Here is a 15,951-nt window from a genome sequence, read left to right on the forward strand (position 1 = left end):
TGAGCAAGGATAGGGCGCAAAACCAGCTACAGGGTGCTCACTCAGGGGGCTGGCTGGCAGCAGGCTGGACCCCCACCAGAGACACCCCTCCTTGCGAGGCCCCAGCACGCACCTGCCCTGTTCTTTTTGGGGTCCCCCATCTTGCTGGGGCCCTGGCTGCTCCCCTGTTGGAGGCCCCCAAGCCCCTCCTCTGCATCTTCACTCAGTGATGTCACAGTCCCTGGCTGACGTCATTGGCAGTTCCCAGGCTAGACCTGGTACCTACCTAAGGGGACAGGCAGGGACAACACCCAGCACAGGAGCCCTGCAGTGGCTGGGGACCTGGGCTGCAGCCCCAGGGATGCTGCACCTGAGCGACAGCCTAACTGGGACACCTTCCTGCTTCTCACACTCCCAGGCTGTGGCACACCAGGACTCCCCAGCACTGAGAGTCCTGGAAGACTGCTGGAGACACTCGGGGTTCAAACCAAGATAGGAAAGGAGCCTGACCAGCAAGGGCTGGTGCCACCTGGCCAGTGGGCAGTAGGGCTATACACTAAGTGGGGATCTGATGACCAAAGGAGATACATGCCTGCCCCATGAGGCTGATGGGAACTGAGGTGGTTGGGGGGGCGGCGCTTGGGACTCCTACAGAGGCCCATACAACGGCCAGACTTCCCAGTACCTTGTCTTTGGAGAAAGGCACCTCAGATATCACCACAGCTTACCTGCTCCTGGTCATACACCACTGTCCCCCTAAGTGCAGGGAGACCGGCTGGGGATGGGTACGGGAGGGAGGGGCACTGTGGTGGTGGGAGTGCTTCTGTGCAGCAGTTGAGGCTGGGCTGCTGGGCAGGGACAGTGCAGCCATGGCGGGGGGGGGGGGGCCCTCAGCATCAGCTGGGCTGACCTGTGTGTGCCAGTGAGGGCCATCTGGGGGACCCATCAACAGACTTCAGAAGCGACAGCCAACCGCAGCCTCAGCCACACGAGCAGCACTGTCCACAGTGCTCAAAACACTAACACAACTGGGCATGGCGCTGACACAGGATGGTACATGGACCTGACAGCCAGTGCACACGGGGGGGGGGGGGGGGGGGGGGGGGGGGGCGGCACGGACCTGACAGCCAGTGGACATGGGGAGGGGCGGGGAGGGGCCTGACAGCCAGTGGACACGGGGGTGGGGGGGGACGGACGGGACAACCCTGACAGCCAGTGGACACGGGGAGGGGCGGGGAGGGGCCTGACAGCCAGTGGACACGGGGGGGGGGGGGGGGGGGGGGGGGGGGGGGGGGGGGGGACGACGGGACAACCCTGACAGCCAGTGTGCACCCTGTACAGCGAAGAGCCACTGCCCTGCTCTCTGTACCTCTAACGCCCAAACCTCTCTACAGCATAAACTACAGAAAGGAGCAGGCTGACGGTGAGGATGGGGCAGGGGGGCACGGGTCCTCTGCTCCTCCCAGAACGCCCTCCACACTAGAGCTGAGACTGAGGATCCCACACCCTCTGCACTCAGGTGGGTTGGTGACTGTGGGACACAGAGCTTCGGGGTCCAGACCTCCTGACCCAGGTCTCAGGGAGGGTGGCTCTGCTCTTAGACCATGGGGCAGCCATTACCAGTAGGGGGTCCCAGCACAGAGTGAACAGAGGCCATGGTACTGCTCTGCAGCATCACTGGCACAATGTAAACGGCACCGACCGTGGTCTACTGCAGAGACGCCACCTGCCCATGGTTTCCACAGTACTTGGGATACTATGGACAGGAGCACCACTTTCAGCCAGAAAATGACCGTGTGGACCACCAGCTCCAGTGGGACTCAGCCCAACCCCGCCCAAGACAGGACAACTCAGCCACAGGAGGAGATCCTGGGGTGAACGGGGTTGTCCCCTGGGAATTCTGGAAGCGTCACCAGGAGGTCACAGAAACCTCTAATAGATAATTCTCAAGGATGGCCTTGAACCTGCAGCAATCCTGTCTCAGACCTCACACCCTGCAATTACAGGCACGAGCCAGGGTGGACTGCTGTATGTGTGTGCATGCGTGTGCGTGCGTGAGCAAATGCATTCCTGGATAACCCTCCACCTTATATCACGGCTGTGTCTCCCCCACCTTATATCACAGCTGTCTCTCCCCGGAACCCACAGCTGCTCACTTCAGCTAGCACAGCCAGCCCCGTGAGGAAGGACCTGGGACCACAGGTGGCCACCATGCCCCTGCTTCACCCACTGTCCTCCCCAGCACTTTTACCCAAGCTGGCCTCTACCTCCTGCTCCTCTGCCTCCACATCCTGAGGGTGGGGAAGACAGGTCTGAGGCCGCCATGCTTGGTTTTGACATTTTAGTAACAGTATAGTGGGGTGGGGGAGAGGGGAGCTCAGAACCGTATGTTCTTACAGGTGGAAGTGACCACAAAGCTTAACCCAGGAGGCACCTCACAGAGCTGGGATGTCGGGCCTGTCTACGCAGTCAGCGCGTGGAGGGTCCAGCACCAGGTGAAGAACAGCTGGCCGCCCCACAGAGCTGTCTACCGGGAGGGAGGGGCAGTCTGTCCTGGAGGCCCTGCCCAGTCACACCTCCTCTCAGGGGCCCACTTCAACAGTCAAGGGCAGCATGCAGATTTCCCAGGAGCCCACAGGGGCGTGCCACCACAGGAAGCACAGGCCACAGACACAGTAAGTTGGAGAGACAGGCCAGTGCCTGGGAATACGCACCACTGCCAGCTCTGTGGGCCCCAGCCACTCAGATCCCAGTTTCTCTGTGCCCAGGGGCTGCTGGTACAGCCTGCTCTGTGGTCCTGAATCCGGTACCTGCTCCCCAACCTGTATACACACTTGAGGACCCTTACAGGCCTAAGTCTGAGGCAGGGGTTCCTTTAGCTGCCCCAGGGTACCCCTAATCTTTTCCACTGTAACCCAGGAGAACACGCACAGAGCAAATCCCAGGAGCCAAGAAGTTCAAGGCCATCTTCAGCCAGAGGCCAGCCTAGGTCATCTGGGATGCTGCCTCAAAAAACCTACAGCAGGGTTCAGGTCGCTGGGGCAGGCACGAGTTTATGGCCAGCCTTGGCTACGGAGTGCGATCCTGTCTCAAACTTACAAAGCAGGGCTGGTGAGGTGACTCAGTGGGAAAAGCTTGGTGAAAGCCTGGGAACTATCAACGTGGAAGGGGCCAGCCTGGTCTACACAGCGAGCTCCAGGATAGCCAGGGCTACAGAGACCCCTGTGTCAAAAAACCAAAGTTCAAGGAGAGAAGCAAGTCCAAGTTGCTCCCTGACTTCCACAGGCACACAACGGCACATGGCAGCCACCCATACGTATCTGAGGTACGTAAGACCTGTATCAAAAGAGCCAAGCATAGTGACCCCAGCACTCAGGACCCGGAAGCAGGAGGATCAGGGGTTCAAGACCATCCTAATCCACGTGAGACCTTGTCTCTCAAAAATCTAAAATTAAAAAAAAAAAAAATCAAGATGGGGTTTCTTCCCCTTGGGTCTGAGCTAGGTGTGGCATGCTCTCAGGGGTCTCTAAGGGAATCAGTGGCTGGCACCCCAGCTGGAGAATCACACCTCCAGGCCTCAGGCACAGCCAAACCAAATACCCTTCTGTCCCCTGGCTTGTGTCCTGCTGTCACAGGCCTGCACAGCCCGCCATGGGGACAACCTGTTCCCGGCTTTGACTGTAGACTCAGGTGAGGCTGCATGCTGCTGCTGGACCCTGACCTGTTTCAGAAGGCTCTGGAAGATCTGCCATCTGACAGGATGTGACCTCAATCTGTCTCGGCCTCATGGCACTGAGCTGTCCCGAGGGGCAAGGCTGTGGGCAGGCGGCCTCGGGCGACCTGAAGGCCTGTTCCAAGGGAGGAAAACAGAGGCCGACCACCACCACTGGGCCCCAAATTAGACTAATTCCCTAGCGTGGGGCCTCTCTCAGAGAGGAAAGGATGGATGACCACCCACAACACCTAGCCTCGAATGGGAGCCCCCAGCCAAGAGTGCAGCCTGGGGTCTTAGTGAGCAGAAACTGTGAAAGCTAATCTGTCCTCACGATGCTACCTGGCACAAGGGGCCTCCCCTCAGGCTCTGTCTCCCAGCAGGGCCCTGAGGCCCCATGAACAGCAGTTGGCCCAGAGGAGCTGTGCTGGAGGCCTCAGTGGGGGTAGTGGACATGGCCACAGAGAGGGGACATGGGCAGATTGGACAGCTGTGGCTCCCAGGCTTGGCTTTTTGACTGCTACGCGATCCGGGTGTCCTGTGCCCCTTCTGCCCAGGATACGGCCTCCTGGTGACCATGCAGTGTGGGACAAAACCCACAGAGCGAAGGCACTCTTAGGGTCTGATGTACGTCCTTGCAGGCCTTGGGGTCCCGTGCCCCTCAAGTGTGAGCGGCCAGACTGCTTCCTCGGGTGACAGGTGGCCGTCCGAACAGCCCAACTATGTCTCTGCATTCAGAGCTGAGTACAGACGTGCTGAAGTTTCCCCACAGCACACCCTGAGGTCAAGCCCCGCTCTGTGCCTCCAGAGTGACTGTCCCCTCCTGGGCGCCAGGATGGGGACAAGTGTGACTCATGGAGGTCAGGGCAGTTCATGGGCAAGTTCTTCACACAGGTGCTGCTGCCCAGCCGCTGGAAGTAGCAGAGGTCATGGGGGGGGGGGGTGTAGGTTACCAAAGGGACAGGTGTGTTCTTCCAACTCACAAGGCCATGCAAGACAGGGGCTCCCTTAGGGCACAGCCCTCCTGATTCATCCTGCACCTCCTCTGTCCCTAGGGTCACGAACACTAGGCTGCCAGACCCCAGGTCCTCCGACACCAAACAGGTTGTCCTCTCTATAAAAGAAGTGCTATGACCCCCTCATAGATACACCATACCACTCAAGCCCACAGGCCCCAGATTTGGGGCCCTCCCAGCCCACCATTTCTCAGCTGAGTATAGAGACACCTCTGTGAGCCACACGCCTAGGACTGTGCCGACCAACCGGCTCTTGAGAAAAGACTGCTCGTGGTGCTGACTGGCAAGCTGATGCCCAGCCTACAAGAGCATGGGTCCCGTAAGAGCATGGCCACTAAGCCAGTGGACATGAGATGGGCAGGTGAACCTGGATGAAGCCCCAGCCACTTCCCACCATGATCCAGCTACAGGACTCTTGGGCTAGGGCCTCCTTCACATGGCCCCATCTGTCCCCCAGATAACAAGAAAACCACTGGCCTGTTCTATACCATCTAGACACCAAAAAGCCACACTATATGGCACTCAGCCTCAACAGGACCTTACAGCCCTGCTTTCCTCCTCCCTCCCCGCCTGGCCCCCACATAGCTAAGGGCAGCACCTCAACAGTCCCCAGCCCCTTGCAGAAAGGATGTTGGCTGCTGCTGGTAGGAACCTGGGGTAGTTTGTGCAGGAGTCACACACAGAATAAACACCATCTACCCCACAGCACAGCTCCTGTCCTGCCCGGTGTACAGATACACCTCCCCAGGGCCTACATCTTGGATGGGCATCCCCCATTTGTAAGCTCCCCAGGAACACAAGTGGTCCTCTGCATTTGTCTGGAATGCCACGTTCATCCCAACTCACAATCGGCATGCTGGCTTCTTCCCCAAAGCTGGGATGGGCATGTTGGCGCCATTCAATTACCAAGAACCTCACTCACTTCCTGCTCCCGGAGGCAATTACAATATAATTAAGGAGGAGAAGTCACAGGTAACTCAAAGAAATCCACACTCGGTTCCACACTGTGGACAGCACAGGGGGCCCGGCCTCTGGGACATGCTTGGAGCCCAAGTGACCATCCCAAGGTAAAATAAGGGGACAGAAGGCCACCTCTCCTCTGAGCAGGCCCGGCGATATAAGAGGCATGCTCAAAGCAACACCGCCAGGAACCGACACACAGACCCTGAACACCACCCCACTCGCCTGCTGCAGTGGGCTCTGGAGCCCCTAGATTGAGCCCTCCCCAGGGGTCCCCAGCTCTCCTGCTTAGTTGCTCAGGTTCTTTCCCATTGGCTCCCAGGAAAGCACCAAGGCTCAGGTTAGTGGGGAGGGCGGGGAATGAACTGTTTGTGTGTGCCCGTGATCTCCTGGGAAACCCCCCAGCCAGCACCACACAGCTCTGGTGGAGACAAGTGCACACTTTCCCTTACAAACCTGTACGGGCCATCCTCTGCATTACACCCAGGCAGAGCCCCCAGGGCAGGCAAGGAGCCCAGACAGTGACCACCCCCACACCTGGCTGGTCAGCATTGTCCCAGTGGGCAGCTGGGGTTTCTCCTATACCAACAAGGCCTTTGTGCCTTCCACCCACCAGCTCTCAGAGTACCCAGGCCACAAACATCCACTGCAGCTCCTAGTGGAAGGCCCCATCAGCCTCCAGAGCCCTGAGGGACAGGCTCAGAGAGGACAGAGACAAGTCTCCCCGCCTCCACCTACACACCAACCCCCAGGCTGCTTCCTGCAAACTGCCATCCAGAGGCCACCAAGATGAAAACCAGCTGCCCCCAACCTAAAAGCTGGGTCTCGCCCAGGTCGCACAGTAGCCCCTGCCTGCAGACATTCTGTTTCCATCTCCTAAAGTCACCCATGGACAAAGTTGGGGCAGAGAGGTACGGGCAGGGGATCCAGCAGCCAGCTCAGACATCTCACCCCTCCCTCCTTCATCCGTGTGTTTCCGGAAAACAAAGCCGGTGGCCAGAGCGGAAGGGGGAGGGCACAGGCGGCTGGGACCAGAGTTCTCAAGCAGCTCCCTGCAACAGGTCCCCCCCCTCCACCTAGACAGGACCCTCCGTCCCTGTCCCCAAGCCCCCCAGCTATTCTCCCCCAACAAACCACCAGGACCACAAATGGCGAACAGTGAACATCAGGCAGAAGGGCTGGGAGAGTGGAGGGACAAAGAGCCGGGCCCAGATGGCAGGAGGCCCGGAGACCAGGTGGAAAGGGAGGTCTGGGGACAAGAAAGGGACATCGGGGGACACGGATTAAAACGTGAGGTTTGCAGGTGGTCTGAACACCCGGATAGAAGACGCAGGAAATTAGGGGCAGAGCGCGAGGCCACGGGTGGGGTCAGTGTGGCAGACACTGAAGCAGAATGGGGGGTCCCGGGAAGAGGGTGACCGGAAGTAGTGGCGCCTGGGTGTCGCAGGTGAGTCGAGCACCTGCGACATAGCAGACACAGGAACTCAGGTATCAGAGAGCCGGATCAAAGGTGGAGTCAGAGTGAGGGGTACTGAGGCAAGGTAACCGGAAGTTGGGGTCGCGCGATACAGAGCACCAGTCGGGAACCGCAGGGTGGGGACGGCGAGCACCCCGGTGCGGAGACGGGGTCATCTGGGGTCAGTGGGGGGGGGGGTCACAGGGGCGCGGCGCGGCGGGGGTGGGGCGCAGCCGGCCGTGCGCGCGCAACGTTACCTGCGCCCCGCCTGGGGCCCGCGGGCGGCGGCGGCCGAGCTCAGCAGCGCGGCGTCCCCCGCTCCGGGCCCCGCGCACGTTTGCGCTCCGGCTCGGGCCCCCGATCCGGCTCCCGCGCTGCCGGGGCCGGCCTCGGCATGTTCGGCGGAGAGGGCCGGGCTCCGCCGCTCCGCCGCGCCCGCTCCGCGGAGCCCCCGCGCGCCTTACGCCGCCAGCGTCGGCCAGCGGGGGGCGGCGGCCTGCGCGCGCCACTGCGCAGGCGCGACCGGGACGCGAGAGGGGTGCGCGTTGCATACGTCATAGCGCGGGGCGTGGCCTTTGGGAAGGGGCGTCGCTTTACGACCGCGCAGGGCGTGGTCTTAAGGTGCGGAACGTGGCTTTACGACCATGTGGGCCTGGTCACTGAGGGGGGCCTGGAGCTTTACGACGATCAGAGGTGTGGCTGGGAGGAGAGCGCGGAGCTTTACGACACGGTGGGGGCGTGGCCTGAAGGTGGGCGCGGAACTTTAGCCACCAGGTAGGGGAGGGGCCTTGAGGTAGGCGCTTTACGACGGGTCGGGCTGTGGCCTGGTGGAGGGGCGGAGCTCTACCACACTGGGGCTTAGGTTGGAGGCGGGAGCCGAACTTTACCATAACCCGGGGGCGGAACCAAGTGGCGGGCACGCCGTTTTGCGACGGCGCCTGAGGGTAAAGGGTGGTTCGCCGCACTACGGCTGCCGCGCTTTGCGGACGAGCCGAAGCCGCCTGTCGGCGAGTCCCGAGGGACACCGTAGAACGGCGGCTGCGAGAGCGTTCCTGAGCTGGGACTACTACCATCGGCGGCCCCACCCTCGTGGGGGCGGGGCCTACAACCCCGCGGGGCGTCGCGCTCTCGTTGCCATGGAGACGCGTGGCGGTCTCCGCGGCGCCCGCCCGCAGTTGCGTCTGTGACGTCACTGTCTCACCACCCGACGTCACGGTGGGCGGTGCCAGGGGGCGTGGTTTTTTCCTAGAGCGCCGGCGACGGGGGTGGGGTCGGAGGGGAGTGAATGGCGCTGGACCCGGAAGTTACTTCCATAAAAAGAAAATAGTATTTTAAGATTCATGGTCCGCACGGCAGAAAATTGTCGGTTTGGTTCCCGGCAAATGGTCAGAGTCAGGGCTGTTCGTCTCGGTGTTAATTCTTTAAATCTTTATTCTGATTTTTGGTTTTTTTTTTAGAGACTGTCTTGCTGCGTAGCTCAGGCTGCCCCTCTACTCCTAGCAATCCTTCCCGCCTCAGCCTCCAAGTGCTGGGATGACAGGCATGACCCATCACCCCTTGGTTTTTCTTGTTCTTTTGCATGACGACATCCCCAAGTGCCAGAGCCTCTGGGGTCCCAATCCTGCAGCAGGTCACCTGGGGACGACCAGCAGGTGCCCTGCCAGCCTCCTGCACAAAGCACGGACTCTGCTTCCAGCTGGCAGGCACTTGGTGCAGCTCACAAAATGCGTGTTCACGCACTGCATCGTGTCTCCCCGCCGCACATAAAGGCGGGGAGGGGCTGCAGAGCAGGGTCCCCATGTGACTCCTGTGCTGCCCAAGGCCCTGCCTGGAAAGAGGCCGCTCCCCCCCCCCAACCCTGCTGCTTCCCCATGTAGATATTTGCTCAGTTGAAGGAAACACATCTAGTCACAAATCCTCCGAGGCTAAAATGATGGACTACCCAGGGGGTCCTCAGTCCTGGGGGAGGGCACCCAAGTTTCAGAGGACTTCATGGGTGGTAAAGTGCCTGAGGGTGGGTGCTTTGGCCAGATGGCCCCTGGGAAGGCCAGATGCAGTGTGCCCAGATCCCAGCCTCTTCCTCATGACGGTATGTTCCTTCCCTCCTAGAAGAAAAAACAAGGGGTGAATATGCCGTCCTGGGAGGCTGAATCCAGCGTTTTAGCAGCCAAGTGCAGCCCAGAAGTTGCAGGCAGTAGAGAAGTTCCACAGCCCCTTTTCCTTTCTTGCTGCAGCGTGATTCTCTCCTGAGCTGTGGTGTGGAGGACTGTATCTGCTCTCAGACTGTTCTTCTGGGAGGCAGCGCAGGAGTGTGCACACAGTAGGCACTCAGCCGATGTGCCGTGACTGCTCCACAGCCCTCACAGAAGGGGAGAAGTTGGGCTTTTCCCTTTTTGGACGTCCTACCCCATCTTTGTCCCTCTCTACCTGGGTGGTGGCTGTTACTTGCCTCTTAAATCACAGCGTTTACAGCTCCAAGTACATAGGAATTAAACCCAGGATTAGAGCCGTTCCAGGCAGAGGTTGTGTGACTGTGGACCAATCACTTACCCTCGCTGGTCCTCAGTACTATCTCCTTATAACTTTAGGTTAATGGCCAGGCCTATGAGTATATGGTGGGAATCCAGAAAGGGATAAAATACTGCCAACTGTCGTCCCCGCTAAGGTGCAAGGGGATGTGCTCTGCAGGGCGGCCCCAGGTCACCTGCTGCAGGCTGAGAAGTTTCAGAGTCCCTCTTACCTGAGACCCCCTTTGATGTTCAGATGTGGATGCCAATGGATTTATTGGCCACTGCACCACCACCCTGTTCCCATGCTGCTACCTGGCAGATCCCACCACCTCCCGTGCCAGCTGCAGCGGGGTGCAGGCCCCAACTCACACCAGTGTCAGGGCTGCACCTAAGGGGAGAGTTCTGAGCTCAGGTTGGCTGAGGAAGGAACAAGATGGGGTGAAGCTGTGAGGGCCATGGGGTGGCAGGAAGAAGGAGGAGACAGCTGAAGGGTGAGCCCTGGGACACCAGGCTCCTGGACCATAGGACCAGCCAGCCAGCTGACTGGCCCAGCATGATCCAATCAGATCCCTCCCCTGGGTGATGGAGGAGTAGCCCAGAGTCCCTGTCTACATCTACTGTTAAGCTGGGGCCAGAGACTGGGGGCAAGTACCTGTCAGCCCAGCGCTCAGGAAGAGGCTAGCCAGGGCTACGGAGGCTGTGTCACAGACAAAAGATGCCAGCAAGTGATGGCACATGCCTTTAGTCCCAGCACTTGGGAGACAAAGGCAGATCTCTGTGAGCTCGAGGCCAGCCTGGTCTACACAGAGAAACCCTGTCTCCGGAAACCAGCTTAGGGGAGCAGCCGGCTCAATTTGACTCTTCTGAAAGGCTGGGATTCCTTCCCTTTCCTTCCTCCTCCTCCACTGGGTTTGGCTTTGTTTCGATTGGTTTGGTTTAGTATTTTGAGACGCAGCTCCCTATGTAGCCCCACATTGGCCCAGCACTCTCTCTAGTCCAGAGTGTGTGACAGTCCCCTGGTGTGGGTCTAATAGGTGGTGCCGTGCCATGCTCGGCGGATGTTGGAATATTTTTACATTTTTTTTACATTCAAGATATTAATTACACTCATGATATTCTTAATTACACTCATGATATTAATTACATTTGTGGTATTCATTGATTGCATTCACAGTATTCATTCAATAGCTATATTTAGCCGGGCGGTGGTGGCTCACGCCTTTAATCCCAGCACTCGGGAGGCAGAGGCAGGCGGATCTCTGTGAGTTCGAGGCCAGCCTGGGCTACCAAGTGAGTTCCAGGAAAGGTGCAAAGCTACACAGAGAAACCCTGTCTCGAAAAACCAAAAAAAAAAAAAAATAGCTATATTTATGATATTCATTATTTACATTAATTGTATTGATTTACATTCATGATATTATGTCCTGATGCTACTTTCCATTTGTGGGATTTTTCCATCACACAAAACAGATTCTGTACTTAGGAAATGATTGCTCTATATTCCTTTCTTCTCCATCTTGAGATAACGTCTAATCTTTCTGTCTCTATGAATTTGTATATTCTAGATATTTCATGTAATACAATTCTATAGTATTTGTCCTTTTTTAATGTAAAAACAGTTTATGTATAACTGCAGGAGAAATAATACACAGACAGTTTGAATATAAAAACAGGTTATAATTCAAAAGTCCAGGGTTATTAGAAGCTAGAAAATGTTTTCTGTGTAGAAAATAGTAAAATTGGGCCTGGAGAGATGGCTCAGTGGTTAAGAACACTGATTGTTCTTCCAGAGGACCTGAGTTCAATTCCCAACAACCACATGGTGGCTCTCAGCCATCTGTAATGAGATCTGGTGCCCTCTTCTGGCCTGCAGTCATACATGCAGGCAGAACACTGTATACATAATAAAATAAATCTTAAAAAAAAAAGAAAACAGTAAAATTGATAACATTTCCCAGTAAGCCCTTTTAAGCCAAATAATAGCTGAATTATACATATAAATATTGATTAGATTCTGGGATACAGAAGAGACCTGTCTTCATCTGTTCAGAGAGCTATGTGTTATTAAGTTGTGTAGGTGAGATTCCTATTCATCTTCCCTTCATTGTTTGATTTACGGCAGACATTTTTCTATAGGCTAATCCATAGTCTAAAAAGATTTTAGCCTCCCCTCCTGAAAGTACAGCTAGCACATTCTTTCATCAGCTTGATACAGTACAAATTCTTACCCTAATAGTGAAATGATTCAGTAAAGCATGCCTAGTGATTGGACAAAACCAAAACTTATTATAAGCCACAGTCATCCTAGGGTCCCCCCTGCTGGTAGCCTCCCTGGATCTGTGGGTTGCATTCCGATTGTCCTTTGCTTTGGAATATTTTTACATTCTTATTATTTTCGTGTGTGTGTGTGTGTGTGTGTGTGTGTGTGTGTGTGTGTATGTGTGTGTGTGTGTGTGTGTGTGTGTGTGTGTGCGCACGCGGGCACGCACACGCGTGCACATGTGAAGCTCAGAGGCCGACATCTTGGAGTTGGCTCTCTCTCTACCTTTATGTAGGGTCTGGGGATTGAACTCAGGGAGCCATCCCACCAAACCAAGAATTTTTTGTTTGTTTTTTTGAGACACAGTCTGACCTGGCTGACCTGAAACTCACTCTGTAGCTCAGCCTGGCCTGGAGCTCACAGAGATCCACCTGCTTCTGCCTCCCATGTACTAGGAGTAAAGGTGTGTGTGAATCATGTGCACCACCAAACTTGACAAGAATGGTTTTTAGGATAGGATCTCATGGAGTCCAGGCTGGCCTCAAACCCCATATGCAGCAAAGGATGACCTAGCCGCCAACCCCTGATCTCCTGAGTGTTGGGGGCGAGGTGAACGCTAGCCACTGACCCCCAGCTCAGACTTGGGGTTGTGATGTCTGCACCAGAAAGTCACCTGCCTGTGAGATCATCGCAGGAGCCCCGGCAGCCAGAGGAGGCAGGAAAGACCCCCTTTGGGCCGAGGGAGCTGAGCCTGTTCCTAGCAGAAGGTGGAGGACCCTGAGCAGATGGCAGCTGCCCTCGCCCTGCACTGGCATTCACAGAGGCTCAGTTCCAAGTGGCCTCCTCACCTGGAGTGGCAGCGTGCCCAGTCGCGCCTGCCAGGCCTGGTAGTTTCCCTCTGAGAGGGCAGGACCGTCTGGGTCATCACGCAGGAACTGGTCTTGGAGGACACACGCTTGCTGTTCTGTTGGCATCGCTCCAGGGACTAGAGTCCAAACTAGTCCCCGGGAAGGCGTGGGGGGAGGGGGCTGCCTGCCTCCGTTCACCTGGTCTCGATGTGCTGCAGGTGTCTCTCTGGAAGTCCCTGGGCCTCAGCGTTCTCTGTAAAAAGCCGAGTTAGAAATGAGCTGCTGTGGGTTTCCTCTCGATGCCACTTGACTAACTGATGTTCTGTTCTATGTCTAGAAAGAAGGAGGCCATCACTGACATGCTGACTAGTTGATGCCTGCTCTGTGCTGAGAAGGGGAGAGAGCATCACTAACTGTCCTATTGATGTCCGGCTTGTGCACAGAATGGAGGGAACCATTGGCTGGCAGATTGATTGCTAATGCCTGTCCTGTGCCAAGCATGGAAGGAATCATTCATTCATCAATTGATTGTTGATGTCTCCTCAATGGGTGATTGGTGATGTCTGCATGGAAGGAAGAGGCAGTATAGTTTTATCTACTTACCATCCTCACAAAAGGTAAACTCTGGCAGGGCAGCCCCTCCTGCTTCTAGATTCTGACAACAGTGATTGTATAATTTTTCTCTGTTTCCCCATTTGAAAGCATTCCAGACTTTTCTGAAAATTAGAGGCACAGTCCTAAACAAGAACTCTGGAGAGAAGATTCCAAGTTAGCAGTCAGTGGTGGAACCCTTCCTGGCTTCAGAGATGAGTTATGTTCTGTACTGTGTCTCCAGCATCCCCTCCAGCCAGCAGGAGAGGTAAAAAGGACCCCATGAAGCAGATGTAAAAAGAACACACCAGGGGGCTGGAGCGATGGCTCAGAGGTTAAGGGCACTGGCTGCTCCTCCAAAGGTCCTGAGTTCAATTCCCAGCAACCACATGGTGGCTCACAACCATCTGCAATGAGATCTGGTGCCCTCTTCTGGCCTGCAGGGATGTGTGCAGGCAGAACACTGTATACAAAATAAATAAATAAAATCTTTAAAAAAAAAAAAAAAAAAAAAGAACACACCAATAAAGAGCAGGGGTTTGGCGAGAATGCTCAGATACACCTGTCATCCCAGCATTTAGAAGGTGAGGCAAGAGGATCAGGAGTTCAGGGCCAGCCTTGGCCACACAGTGTGTTGGAGGCCAGCCTGTGCTACAGGAGACCTTGTTAAAAGAACAAACAAACAAAAAAACCTAGAAAAGATTGAAAGAACAAAGTAGAGGACGGGTTACAGCATGTGATATTGCATTGGGGACTTTGGAGACAGGGCTCAGTGAGAGGCCAGTGTGGGTGGAGCAAAGAGAGGCCATGGCCATTGTATTCTGGGGGACAGCATTGGAGAGTGCAGAGGACAATGGGGCCCTTGGTACAAGAAGTCCAGAGTGTCCCCTGGTGGCTGAAGGCGGAATTGCACCGTAACGGTGGACGAGAAGGGGTTGGGGAGAGGAATATGCGGACTTCATAACTACGGGGTCACTGTTCCCGCTCCTGGACGAGCTGTCACTCATATGTGTGGTAGTGAGTTGTGTGTGGACACAAGCTCACAGGGAAAGGAAAGCGACAGTCCGCTGGTGTCCTGAGGCCAGCCCTGTACACCAGGGCTGGAACACAAACTTGTCTCCATTCTGTGGACAGAACTCTTGCAATCAAGGCACAAGTAGGGCTGACCCCACTGTGGCCACTTTGCAGGGAGTCCAGCCTGCCCACTCACAGTGCCATGTGCCAACCAGTGACCCTCAGTGTCCTTGGCCTGTAGGTACATCACCCCATCTCTCCCTCCATGGCCCTTCCCATGGCAGGCATCTGTGTTTAGATCTTTTTGTTTTTCCAGACAGGGTTTCTCTGTGCGGCCCTGCCTGTCCTGGAACTCGCTCTGTAGACCAGGCTGGCCTTGAACTCAGAGATCCGCCTGCCTCTGCTTCCCAAGTGCTGGAATTAAAGGCGTGTGCCACCACTTGCCAGCTGGATCTCCACTTTTTCTTTTTTTCTTTTTTCTTTTTTTCGAGACAGGGTTTCTCCGTGTAGTTTTAGAGCCTGTCCTGGACTAGCTCCGTAGCCCAGGCTGGCCTTGAACTCACAGAGATCTGCCTGGCTCTGCCTCCTGAGTGCTGGGATTAAAGGTGTGCGCCACCACCGCCCGGCCGATCTCCACTTTTTAATGTCACAGGTCAGTCGGGTGTCTGGGACCTACCCTAAGGCAGCTCACTAAGGCCCCTGCAAAGATCCCATTTTCATGGCCACTCCCAAGGCTCTGGGGAAAGGGCCTTAGAACAGGGACGCCGTGGAAAGACAACACAGACCATGTTGGTCTGTTTTGGGCACATCCTCCCATAGTGCTTTCTTTTCCCAGCTCCGGGCTCCTGGTCACCTTTTCTAAGATGGATTCCCATGTAGCCCAGGCAGGTCTTGAACTTGTTATGTAGCCCAGAATAACCCTCTTATTTTGGGGCATGTAGGTCTCACTAGGTAGACTTAGCCGGCATGGAACTCAGAGATCCACCTGCCTCTGCTCAGAACCCAAGTCAACAGCAGCCATGATGGTGCTTGCCTGTCACCCCAGCCTGGGTAGGCAGAGGCAGGGAGTCCCTGGAGCTCACTGGCCAGCCAGCCTAGAGATCTGTGAGTTTCCGTTTCAATGGGAAACTGTCTCAAAACACAAGATGGAAGGCAATAGAAGGCAGCTAGCTGATGCCAACCTCTGGGCTCCACACACACGCATGGGTAAGTATACATGCGCACACACAACCGCATGGGTAAGTATACATGCGCACACACACACGCATGGGTAAGTATACATGCGCGCACACACACACGCATGGGTAAGTATACATGTGCACGCATACACGCATGGGTAAGTATACATGCACACACACACACGCATGGGTAAGTATACATACGCACACACACACGCATGGGTAAGTATACATGCGTGCACACACACGCATGGGTAAGTATACATGCGCACACACACGCATGGGTAAGTATACATGCGCACACACACACGCATGGGTAAGTATACATGCGCGCACACACGCATGGGTAAGTATACATGTGCACGCACACACGCATGGGTAAGTATACATGTGCACACACACAGCACATGGATCCCCACAACACAAT

The 15,951-nt window shown here is 55.9% G+C and overlaps 2 protein-coding genes across 4 annotated transcripts in view; one reads left to right on the top strand and one right to left on the bottom strand.

Annotated features, from left to right (window-relative positions):
- The window catches only part of Csnk1g2 (casein kinase 1 gamma 2), a 26,467-nt gene extending 18,972 nt beyond the window's left edge, over positions 1–7,495 (bottom strand). For 2 of the 3 annotated variants that reach the window (XR_008220324.1, XM_052747142.1), the window contains exon 1: positions 7,381–7,495. The gene's annotated coding sequence lies outside the window, so the exon portion shown is untranslated. The remainder of the gene's footprint in view (positions 1–7,380) is intronic. The other variant, XM_052747144.1, reaches the window with a different exon arrangement.
- On the top strand, positions 7,061–13,826 carry LOC128115157 (paraneoplastic antigen Ma6E-like). Its single transcript, XM_052745653.1, has 3 exons — positions 7,061–7,114; positions 7,239–7,744; positions 13,079–13,826. Exons 1-3 carry the CDS (start codon positions 7,061–7,063, stop codon positions 13,113–13,115), a joined length of 597 nt encoding a protein of 198 aa, XP_052601613.1. The 3' UTR covers positions 13,116–13,826.
- Positions 13,827–15,951: the final 2,125 nt, after the last annotated feature.

The sequence above is a fragment of the Peromyscus californicus genome, unplaced genomic scaffold (genome assembly GCF_007827085.1).
Source record: "Peromyscus californicus insignis strain IS unplaced genomic scaffold, ASM782708v3 Scaffold_1__1_contigs__length_55948999, whole genome shotgun sequence".
In the NCBI taxonomy this organism is placed as follows: Eukaryota; Metazoa; Chordata; class Mammalia; order Rodentia; family Cricetidae; genus Peromyscus; species Peromyscus californicus.